This window comes from Ochotona princeps, chromosome 1 (assembly GCF_030435755.1).
Source record: "Ochotona princeps isolate mOchPri1 chromosome 1, mOchPri1.hap1, whole genome shotgun sequence".
NCBI lineage: Eukaryota > Metazoa > Chordata > Mammalia > Lagomorpha > Ochotonidae > Ochotona > Ochotona princeps.
This window is the reverse complement of record NC_080832.1, coordinates 43,601,116-43,613,574: the sequence shown is the minus strand read 5'-3', so window position 1 is coordinate 43,613,574 and position 12,459 is coordinate 43,601,116. Positions and strand designations below refer to the sequence as shown.

At 35.8% G+C, this 12,459-nt stretch overlaps 1 protein-coding gene across 1 annotated transcript in view; it reads right to left on the bottom strand.

Moving 5' to 3' along the window:
- The window catches only part of MAN1A1 (mannosidase alpha class 1A member 1), a 181,397-nt gene that overhangs the window by 120,240 nt on the left and 48,698 nt on the right, over positions 1-12,459 (bottom strand). Inside the window, exons 3-4 of the mRNA XM_004597577.3 lie at positions 8,082-8,178; positions 3,486-3,601 (exon numbers count right to left, since the gene is read on the bottom strand). Of these exons, the coding sequence (XP_004597634.2) occupies positions 3,486-3,601; positions 8,082-8,178 (213 nt within the window). The remainder of the gene's footprint in view (positions 1-3,485; positions 3,602-8,081; positions 8,179-12,459) is intronic.

Sequence of the window (12,459 nt, the reverse complement as noted above, 5' to 3'; positions counted from 1 at the left end):
AGTATCAACCAATTAAAATAATTTACTTTCTACTTTTAAGTGATGGAAATTGAATATATCATATAAACACATTAACTGTTGACTAGAAGACCTGTTCTTTTCAAGTGGAGTCCCAGGCTAAACTCACACTCAACAACAGTGTTTCAGTGTTATCTTTTTTTTTTTTTTTTTTTTGCCTAGCAATAAATTTGGGTGCATTCACTTCATTTTTAAAAACACCCTCACACTATTAAAACACTTAATCAGAAAAAATTGTGAAATAGAAGGAATAAGGCATCCAAGCTAGAACGATATTACAATCTATTGACAAAAATGACTTCTTTTTCCTAAAAACTTTTCAAATTTCTCCTTCCTTCAGATAAAGTGGAAAAAATGTTCAATGTTTTTGGAAGGAAAACTAAGTAATGACTGAAATTGCTGTTAGGATATCTGGGTACATTGGGTGGATGTAAAATACAAATTGTTATGCACCATGTATTAATAAAAATTAAAAATAGTAACCTGAAGATGTTAATATGGCAATGGGTAAAGTAAATCAATATACTTTTCCTAAATATATGTATTATTTTTAATATGGTTCACATTTGGATATTATTGATCACTTACATTTTATTTTGTTTTTTTGTTTGTTTTAAAGATTTACTTACTTATTTGAAAGTAAGAGTTAGAGGAAGAGACACAGGCCTTCACTTGCTGCTTCACTCTCCAAATGGTTGCAACAATTAAGGCTGGGCAGGTCAAAGCTAGGATCTTGGGACTCCATCAGAGTTTCCAAGTGAGTGTAAGGGCTACTTGGGCCATCCTCCACTACTTTCTCAGGCCATTAGCAGGGAGGAGAATTGAAAGCGGAGCAGCTAAGACAAAAACTGGCGATCATATGGGACACCAGTGCTGCAGATGCAGGGTTAACAAGAAACGTCACAACGCTGGCCCAAACTGATTATGTTTTTGAAAACACAAAGGAAGCAATATCCAAACAGGTACTGGCAACAAATATTTCACATTAAGAACTGTGTAAAATCAGAGAATTGCTCAGGTCCTCCGAGTAGCTGTGTGCACAAAAACTGCACATGTAGCCAGTGCTGTGGAATGGGCGCTTAAGCCACTGTGTATTCGGAATCTTTTAATTTTTTTCTTTTAAAATTATTTGTTTTTTCAATTTTAAAGGCAGAGGGAAAGCAGGCATATTTCCGCAGCCTGATTCACTGCCCAAATGTTAACAACATCAGGAGGCCAGTTAAGCAAAGCCAGTTCAAAACTTAATCCAGGCTTCCCATGTTGATGACAGTCATCATTGGTTGCCTGAGTGCATATCAGCAAGCAGCTGGAATCAGAAACTGAGCCGGGACTGGAACCCAGTCACTTTGCTATGGAAGGTAGGCATCTCAAAGTTAGTTTTAATGACTTCATCAAATGCCTGATCTTAATTTTTTAAGCACATATTTATACAATGAAGTCTATAGTTTAGGATTATCATTAACAGTCCTAAAACGTGTAGAACTGAAAAGTCTACTACTAATTGAATATGCTTCACAAAACAAACATCTTCAATAAAAACTTTCAAAGTTTTGTATCTTAACGGTCACTCAATGATAATTCAATCCCTCTTTCTTACAAGAAAACAAGAGATGTGTTTCTTGTTTTCTATACAGTCTGATATCCCTGAGCAGACGCCTTCCATGTTCTCACGATACAGAAGATACAAGGAAACACATCACTGGTTTGAGGAACCAAGTTATTGTTTCCTCATTCTTAGGTGGAAAGAAAGAGATCTCACAGATACTTACAGACAACCTGGTAGGTCTTTTTTGAGACTAAATAGGTGAATTCAATAATAACAAGGTAGAGCTAAAGTTTTATTAACAGATCAAAATGCAAAAAAATCAATAATTTTCCTTTCCATTTCTTTATTTTCTCATATTTATCTGTAATTACTAAAGGAATCATGAGTCACTCCAATCAAATATCTTTTAACTTTAAGGAAAATCACTAGATCACTACACTTTTCTCATGTTTAACATAAAAAAAAAATCTTAACACATCGATCTCAATGGTCTCTTTGTAGTGAAATACTCTTGTTATATTCTAGGTTAAATGCTCAGGCAGATAAACACAGACTTATTTGCCTGTGCTAAGGTTATGCAATGCTACACACATAACAATTAATCAGAGGAGTAAGAATAAGTGTTAAAAATTTTAATTTATATATTTTTTCACCAGAGTTGGGGAAAGACTTATCTTTATAGATCTTGCACATCTTCACTGATTCTGGTATACTTCCTTGTTCTGTAGAACAATAGTATCCTAAAATTCAGTGGTTAACAGGGGATTTCTTGGTTTATTCATTTTCTACATACAGCACATTACCTGTGCTGAGTTATGAAATTTATATAAATCATTAGAATGCTTACCAGCTGTACTAGAAGGTTATGAGGATATCTGTAAGGAAGTCTTAGATTTAAAAAAAAAAAATACCAATAAGGCAACCATTAGTGAATAACTAAGGATCTGCCAGGACTGACGTACTTAGAAAAAAAAATTATTTAGTGACCCTCAAATGGCTGTAAAAGTCAGAGCTGACCCGGGCTGGACCCAGGAGTCAAGAACTCCAGCTAAGTCTCCCATGTGGGTGGCAGAAGCCCAACTACCTTACCCAAGATCAACTGATTCCCTGGAGTAAGAGCATAAGAGCTGGATGAGAAAAGGAACTTGATCTAGTACTCCCATGGGATACATGCATCACAAGCAATGTACCCCGATACCTACTGTGTAACACTTTTTTGACTTAGAATAATTTTTTTACAAACATCCTTAGGCAGTAAAACAATGATTACTGACTGAATTGTATTTGATAGGGTGTTCTCTGATCAAGAAGTACTAGAGATACGCACTATCATTATATCTGAATCTTTCCCTCAGTACATTACGAGTCTTGAAGCATTTGCTAAAAATGACAGGACACATACAAAGTAAAGTAAGTTTTACACACACACACACACACACACACTTCTTTCTACTGACAGGAATATATGATGAACAAAGTTTGAGGCTTTATTTATGGAAAAACAGATGCAGCTGTTGGAAGCACTATGGTAGCCTAAGAGCAGAAACTCTGGAGCCACACAGCTCTGTTCTGGAATCCCAGCTCTGACCCTTAGCTGAGTGACTATGTAGTCTGGATGAAGTGTCTGAGGTTCAGATTTCTCATCCACAATGCCATGAAAATAACCAACTCATAGGATTGCTAATAATATTAAAACTAAAGAATGTTAATTTCCTTCTGTCACTCTGAATTTACCCCACAGCAGGCAGCTATGTGTGTAGCAAGGGAAGACCGTTAAGAATAAAGCATGATAACAGCATTTTTATTATTTAAAGTTGCATGATTGTTTTCTGCTAATGCATTACAATAATCTGTCCCACTACACATTCATCTCTTTTTGTTAAAACTTAAGGAATGAATTAGTAACTTATACCAAACTTACCACATTAAAATCTAAATTTTCTTCAATCCATGCTTTTGCTTCTTGAAATTCATGTTCCATTCCCATAATAAAAAGTGTATCCAGGGCATCAACTATTGTTGCTCCTTTGATGGTGCCTGAAAATAAGAACAACATTTACTCAGCAAAACGCTTTCCACAAATAAATATAGGGATACTTCAGAAAGTTTGCAAAAGATGGAATCAAGGCAAGTTCACTTTCATGGAAAAATCTGTGAAATCCTTACATTGTTTTTCCATAATACACATTTTTTCATAAAATTTTTGAGGTTTTCCTTAAAGGCATGAATATCCAAATTTTTTAACCATAATGAATTTAGCTTTTATCTCATTTTGCCATAAATAAGCAAAATATTGATTTGAAAGACACAGCAATAAAGAGAAGGGAGAAAAGGAAGGAGACAGAACAGAGAATGCATGTGTGTTTAAGAGCACACTACACTGGAAAAAGAGTCAGGACTCAAACCAGCATCCTCACTGGAATGTCAGTACTCTAAGTTTTCAGCTTAACTCAACGCACTAACATGCGGGTCCCTCCACAAATTTTTTAGGAAGTTCTTTACACACAAATTGATTATACCCCAGAAATAAGGTGATATTGGATTTATTAATAAGTGACAATACTGAATGCCTTCTAAGCTTCTAGTGTAAGCAACTATAAAGTGTACTAAACTGAGCTAAAAATGATCACAGGCTACAGGCTGACTATAGTTGATAGCTTCTTACGACTTGTAGAAAGTCAGTGTCTTCAAATGTGATTTATGATTGCATTCTCTAGTAAGAAAAGAATAATCCTAAAACAAAGAAGCAATGCATACTTATATTAGTGTAATTATGCGAAATTATGTCTGTGAAAACCTATCTAAACATAATTTCTAAATATAAATTTATTTTGTGGTAGCTCTAAGAAATGAAGGATGCTAATGTGAAATTTCACCCCTCCATGAACCTCGACTGGTTTGGGTCCCTGACGCACCTTGACTCTGATTTATTTCCTTTCAACTCCCTGACGTGGAGACTCTGTGTCGCTCTGACACTCACCACTTTTGGTCTTGTATGACAATTACTCGTGTGCCTATCTTTCACTCTGTAAATTACTTTAGAGAAAATAATTCACACTTTGTTCACCTCCACATACTTCCTAATGCCCTACACAATTGTGACAGTGATGTCCAATGCATGCCTGGGGAAAGACTGGGTACCAAACTTTTTGTAGATTGTGCTTCTCATAATTCAAGACCCACTCCATACATTCAAGTGGAAATCATTTTATTGGAAATATGTCTTTCCGATATCAAAATGAGAAATTATTAGCAGAAAACTACAGGTACTGGAATATTTAAAAATGTACTTTAAAAAATGTAAACAATGATCCTAAGACATTCCTAATGATTAGAAGAAAGCAACTATAGTATATTCTTTAATTTCCTGACACATTTCATTATAATTCTATTTTCTTTAAAAATTTAACTTTGGGGGATTAGAACTATTGATTTAAGGAGACACTTGCGGGGATATTTTAAAGTGGAAATTTAAAAACATTAAACAACTTCATATTCTCATTAAGTGCTTCTCAATCATTAAGGGCTTTAAATAAATGTTTTCATTTCTTACATTTTAACTTTGCATTGACTACAATTGGTTAAGCACAGAATATCTCTTTGAAGTACAATTACAGGGAAATATTTTTGAACCCTTAAATTTTGAAATAACAATTCTAGTTTCCTATTAAAAGAAGTGGGAGATCTTGAATGTGTTCTTATGTTCATGAAAATTGTTTAGTAAGCTGACCAATTTTGCTTGATGAGAACTAGATGGAAGATTCAACATAACTGGTAAGGAATGCCCAAGAGAAAGAAGTGTCCTTGAAGAGCTCCTTACCTACTAAAAGCTGTGAAAACTTTGATTCTTAATGAATAATACTCTCTCCCACAAAACAAAACAAGATTGCATGCTATTTTTAAAGTCAAAACATCGTGGAAAACCATTTTGAAGCTATATGATAAAGAAGTTAAATTTCTGTTTTCTACCTGATTTTCCAAAAGACTATACAGAAATTCATACTATTCAGATTATAGTTGGCTGAGAAGTAGGTTAACGAAGTCATTTAAAATTCATTCAAAAGTTGCCCATCACACAGATGACTGATAAGACAATGCAGTAAATACATACAATGAACTATTTAGCCATAAAAAAATGAAATTCTGTCATTTGCAGCAATACAGATGGAACCAGAAGACACTGCATGAAGTGAAATATGCCAGGCACAAACACTGCATGCTCTTATTTGTATGTAGAAGTTAAAATGTTTATTTCATTTAAGTGGAGAGTAGAACAGCAGTTATCAGAGCCTGAAGGGTGGGAGGCAAGGGAAGAAGGAAAGAAAATAATGAATGGGTTCAGGGGTGCAGCTGGATAGGATAACTATGGGTATCCTTAACTAACTATACATATCAAATCAGATGGCAAGAGAATTTTGAATGCTCCCAGCAAAAATGTTTGAGATGAAGGATATGTTAGTCACTCTGATCTGATCCTTACACATTCTACGTATGTAGTGAAAAGCTGCAAATACTTTATAAGTACATTTATTATGTCAGTCCAAACAGAAAACATCTTAAAAATAATTTTTCTCATCTGTAAAATGACATATTCTTTGTTGTTATGTCCTAATACATTGGTGCTACTATAACAAGAAAATTTTTATGTATCCTATGTTAATTTGAAGATGGAGTAGGATAAATAGCATTTGAATTATTGATATCTCATTTCCTTATACTAATATTGGAAGCTCCTTTTTTTCTTTGAATAGCAAGCTCTCATCTGTATTATTAATGCTTTTACTGAAAAAAAAAATCAATCAAAACTGCAAAACAAAAAAGCATTACAAAGAGACTAGAATATATTTAATAATCTATAGTAAATTCAAAATCATCAATGTATAAAAAGACAAACCAATAATCTCTTGGATAATGGATACACATCATGGAAAACTAATATATAAGCTATTTTTAATGCTACAAACACTTCCACAGAAAGAAAAGGAAAAATGAAGACAGTTTTTTTTAGAAAAAGTATTATTATAAATAATGATAAAATATAGACTTCTGGTTCATCATGAAGCTTTAGTTTCTGAAATTTTTACCTCTCATAACCCACATTAACAGGTCACTGTGTCTTGACAACACTACTTCGGCAACATCTGATATCTCTCCCATTAAACTCCTCCAAGGTTGGGCTCCTTCTCATCTTTAAATTATGTCACTGGGACTGACCAACCAGCCTCTTTCATTCACACATCCCAGTCTTACTCCTGCAATGTTCCCTGACTGCTGTGACAAACCTTTTGTCTCCTCAGAACTTTGTGTAAGTATCTACAGATCTACCTTCGAGCTGTGACAACTCAAAAAGTGTGTGGAAGATGTGCATTATGGAAAAAAAAATACACATGAATCTCAATTTTTTTTTGTCAAAATAACATCTTTTCATTCCATTTTCCACAAACTGAAGTCCCATTGTAAGTGTTCTAGGTCAGGCCACAAAATCTGAAAACACTTCTACAATTTTCATTAACAGCAATGCCAGAAATAGAGCCAAATACATGGAAGGTCTAAAATACAGAAAAGTATGATGCCATGATTAATAATACATACTCTGGGGCTTAGCTCAACCAGTTAGTGGATCGCTATTTCTCAGAAGGCTTTTCTCTGATTCTTTATCTTCACTATAAAATATATGTTATAATGAGGTTAAATAAGATGATAAATTAATACCATCATGTTTTAGCTGAACATATGATATATGTTACATAATGTATGCTATTACACATACAACTAATAAGTATAGATAGCCATGTTTTCTCTAGGTGAACTCAGTAGTCTTAAAATAAGGCTTTATTTCTTCCATCCCAGTACTCACACACAAAATTTGGGAGGGTAGAAAGAGATGAAGTGCCATCAGAAGGGGACGTGGTAGATCTGTCTCCAAAAATTCATCAAACCCTCTGTTTCTTAGATTTTTTTACTTCCATAACGGAACATTGTTTAGTACTCATAGTACCAACTGCAGAGGGATCTGTGAGAGTAGTATGTATTAAACATTAAAAAAAGCAGATAAACGGAAGTTTAACTAACTGGTGGAAATCATCCTCATCTTTTGTTCTAGGTTCAATGTGGAGAAATCCACAACCAACGCTGATCACCTCAGTGAAGAATCACCAGTGAGGCTCACCTCAGGTGGCTGCCTATACAACAGCACTGAACGCAGCTCGCCTTTGCTCCTCTGCTGGGCATGACTCCAGGAGCTAAATGTCCTAATGCTATACTCCACATCCTTGCAGGCAGAGTCCCTGAGGTATACCTCAGTTAGAACTTTCTCAAGTTTCACAGGACACTCTAAAACACAGCCAGCGCAACACCTGAACTCACACTGTGCAGTCCTTGCAGACAACTTCATCAGGTGTGCAAGGTGCCTAACAAGATGTCCTGCAGGGTCATCTTAGCACACGGACATCAACACCACCACCTGTAACCTCAGAAAAGATACTGTACCCAAGAAACAAAAGCACGTTTTACTCACCAAACAAACTGCTTGAATGGCCTTCTTTAGTTATGGGCTTCAGTTCATTTAATCCCCAGGCATAGCGTTTATAACTATTCCAAGCATGTTCCATCATCTGAGAAAAGAAATGAAAACAGCATTATAATTTTAATGGCTTTTGCTACAAAACAAAGCATATAATGAAGATTTAAAGGTTAACACATAAAATTCACTGCTTAGTTAACAAGATGATGATTAATTAAAAGGGTGATAATGAATAAATAAAGTAGAATAGGTACATGCACACACACAAAACATACACCCATACATTACCATTTTCTGTTTGCAAATGAGTATTTTTCATTTTTTACTCCACTGATACTATTTTCTACACATATTTACTTCAAAACGCAGTACCCAACTCAGAAATCCAGCTAATCCTAAAAGAAAGAACTATTTCTACATTAATCTGATTCACTCTCCATAATGAATTAAATCTGCAAATGATATATTTTTTTAAATTTATGCTTGAAAATTCGTTTATTTGAATGGCCGAGAGAGATGGAGAAGAGAGAAGCTTCGTCTTCTAAATCATTCTCTGAATGGCTACAGCACTAGTCTAGGTCAGGCCAATCCAGGAACACCATCTTGGCCTCCCATGAGGATGGCCAAGACCCAAGTACTTGGGTCATCTTCCTTACCTCCCAAGGTGCGTTAGTAGAAAACTAAATTTCAAGTAGAGCAGCTGGGACTCAAACCAGCACAATAATATGGGAGACCAGTACAGGCTTAACCAATTCACTCACAATACCGTTCCCCAGTCCCCTAAAATTCATATTTTAATAAAAACTTCTGTTTTGCTGACCTCATAGCACACAAGCTAACCTTGCAGCTGATCGCCTTAAATATTTTGATGTTTCTTAACCAACCTATATTTGGAGATACATTTTAAAATACCTGTAGGAAATAAAAATGAAACTTGACGGTTATACCTAGTTCAATTTCCTATGATCAAACTTCAATCGCATGTGTGTGTCTGCTTATTTGTCTGTGTATGCAAATGAAGGTAGGGTTGATTCCATATATTCCAAACTGAGGATCCACAACAACAGTGTTTTAAAGGCCAAATATTTCTACCACAAATTAGTTGCATAAATCATACTCAATGACTCAAATGATACATATAATTGCACTTGTACATCCTTTTTAAAAACAGCTGCAGAATTCTGATCTGTCTAGAGTTTATTAATTCCACTATCAGCAACAGGAATCAAAATATGGACATAAAATGAACATATTGTAATTTCGCTCCATATTCACAGGCTCTTTATTATTAAAATTCTTAGTGAGTTTCATACAATGTTATGAATAACTGCCTTGGTATGTTTTTGAACACAATAATTAATATCTTTCACTACTGCCTATTGCTCTACTATTGTCACTACCAACAGCTATTAAGAATCTGTAATATTTGCTGAGAACTTGGTTACTTGTTCTATCTTCAACGTTGTATACATTCTGTCTACAACTCTATGAAATACCTTTCCTTACTATCATCTGGAAAAATTAAGAAATTGTGGCTAAGAAGTTAAAAATGGCAACACCATAACTTTAGGAAAGTCACGATATTTGTCTACAACCAAGAAGCCAGGATTCAGTTACTCCAATGTTGACCTGAGTCCCATTAGCCAACATACTGCGTAATCTTCCTTTTTTTAAATTTATTTATTATTGTAAAGTCAGATATACAGAGAGGAGCAGAGACAGGGAAGATGATCTTCCAACCATTGATTCACTCCCCAAGTGACTGTAATGGCTGCAGCTGAGTCAATTCAAAGCCAGAAGCCAGGAGCTTCTTCCAGCCCTCCTGTGTGGGTGCAGGGTCCCAAGGCTTTGGGCCTTCCTCAATTCGCTTTCCCAGATCACAGGCAGGGAGCTGGATGGGAAGTGGGGCTGCTGGGATTAGAACCGGTGCCTATATGGGATCCTGGCATGTGCAAGGCGAGGACTTTAATCGGTAGGCTACCATGCAGGGCCCCATCATCTTCCTTTAATGAATCAACATCAGAATCTTCCTCTAATAGATTGTTTATCTTCTAACAATCAGAAAATGTCAAAGAATTTTTTTCTTATAAATTAACTTCTTTAAAAAGTTTAATAGATTTGAGGGCAAAATAATCTATCTGATTTATAATGCACAAGGCCACTGATCAATCTCCTACTCTTTCACAGTCATACTTCTTGTGAGGTTCTATTTCCTCACCTGAAAAAATGGGAATAATTACTCACAGGGTATATGGAAGGATCAAACAAGATGGGTTGTGTTTTTGTAGCTAGCATCTACCTTGATAGATGTCACACAGTTACATGCTTATTAAATTTAAACCTGTACTGAAACTATGTTACATGAAAAAGAATAGAGACCAAAGCCTCTGAAAGAATAGGCATATGAAATTCAGAAAAACTGCATTAGAATATATCTGAGATTTTTTTCTCATTGACTACTGCAGCCATAGACTCAATGATTTGAAGATGGCAAAAACTTTTTTCAAAGAAGACTGAGCTCTATTAAAAACAAAAACAAAAATGGTGATTCATACAATGAACCACCAGCATAAAATTTTCCCTTTAAGTTATCTCTGTAGTATATACGAATTTATTTCCCCTACCCCTAGGGAAAAATCAGATGCTAACTGCTTAGATTCTTACGTTTCAAAAGCTGCTGTGACACGTTTTTCAAAAAGCATTCCTCTTCCTGTGGGATTCCTATGAGTTAAATTCACAAAGAAGTGAGGGATCTTTCCTGAATGGAGCATTAGGAATGCCTTCTCAGGTAGTGTGTAAAGCCAAGAAAGAGGACAGTCGAACTGTTCCCTGATTCCACTGGCTGATCACCACAGGAAATGATTCACCTTATTAAAGCTAACTACAAGATACCAGCTGTGTCCCTGCGTGCACACAGAGTAACAAGCCAGCTCGATTCACAAGGCACAGCAGACTGGTTCACTCAGATCTATGAGTTCTACAAATATTTGAAAACAGCAAAATACTACTAGCTTCTAATTGCATGTCAGTTCAGGAAGCATACAGATGAAGGCATTTATTCTCTCCAGACTCATTTCATACGCTGAGAAGACAACAAGGTCACTTCTAAAACTCAATTATTAACAAAGAAATCAATGGATAAGAGTGATCTCCCCCTTCCCTTTTGCAGGCCCCTTAATTTTTCTAGTCTTTCATCAACTTAATTAGGGTTTTACAGTTTGACATACCAAGTAGAAGGATTAAAATGGGCTTAAACTAGGAGCTGATTAGAACTTCAAATGAGGTAGTAAAACCATGAAAAAGTAAGAACTGAGAGCAAATCAAAGATATTTTTCTGCATATTTATCTTTGCACTGCTGAAGTGGATCACTAACACCAACAAGAGCCGATGGCATAAAGCTTCCAACAGCAATCTCTCATTTTGAAACAGAAAAGATGGAATTAGGCATAAGATGTTAAATAAAATGCATTACTTCTTCCTGATTCTCTGCTCATAGAAAAGATTCTTCAAGTTGTGTTTTATTCTCAGTTGACATGAGTCTGAGTAATTAGCCAATGTCACTTACTGAGTGTCTGCTACACTATGAATAGTCACGTGCTAAAAGCCCAGAGTGGAAGTGAGCGAACAGGACTACATCTTGCCTATAATCAAATAGATAAGTGGAAGCTTAACACTCGCCCTTGTACAGTCAATAAAAATTTATAAATGTAGGTAAGCAGTAAGCGAATTAAATGTATGTAATTCTTTGTCTTATCTAACAATTCACTTCAAACTTTATGTTCTGACTCAAAGACAGTAGAAAAAAGCATACATGGATTCCCCAATATTTCGTTTTTGTTGTTATAAACTATCCTTAGTAAATATTTTATTATCTGAAGTTTTAATCACATTCAAAACAAACACCAGTTTTGACTGATAGACCTTACAAAGACTTTGGGCTTTCACTGCTCTTTTAAGCAAACCTATGAACTCAGTTCCCACTTACAGTTTCCTTCTGGAGTGTTTTACAAAATATTATAATTCATAATGTGACCTTGGCTCTAGCTAAATGATCCAGAGTCTGGTGCCGGACCCAAAAGCAGACAGCTGAGGGGTGGCCATGAACCTCCAGTTTGAGGCATCCTGGGGAGGAGCTCTCACTAATGGTCCAAGTTGGACTAGCCCAAGTATTACTCTGCCTAAAATTAATGGGAGACATTCATAGAGAATTAGTGGCTGGATGGGCCCAGCACGGCAGTCTAGAGGCTAAAGTCCTTGCCTTGAACGCACCGAGATCCCATATGGGTGCAGGTTCTAATCCCAGCAGCCCCACTTCCCATCCAGCTCCCCGCCTGTGGCCTGGGAAAGCAGTCAGGGACGGCCCAAAGCCTT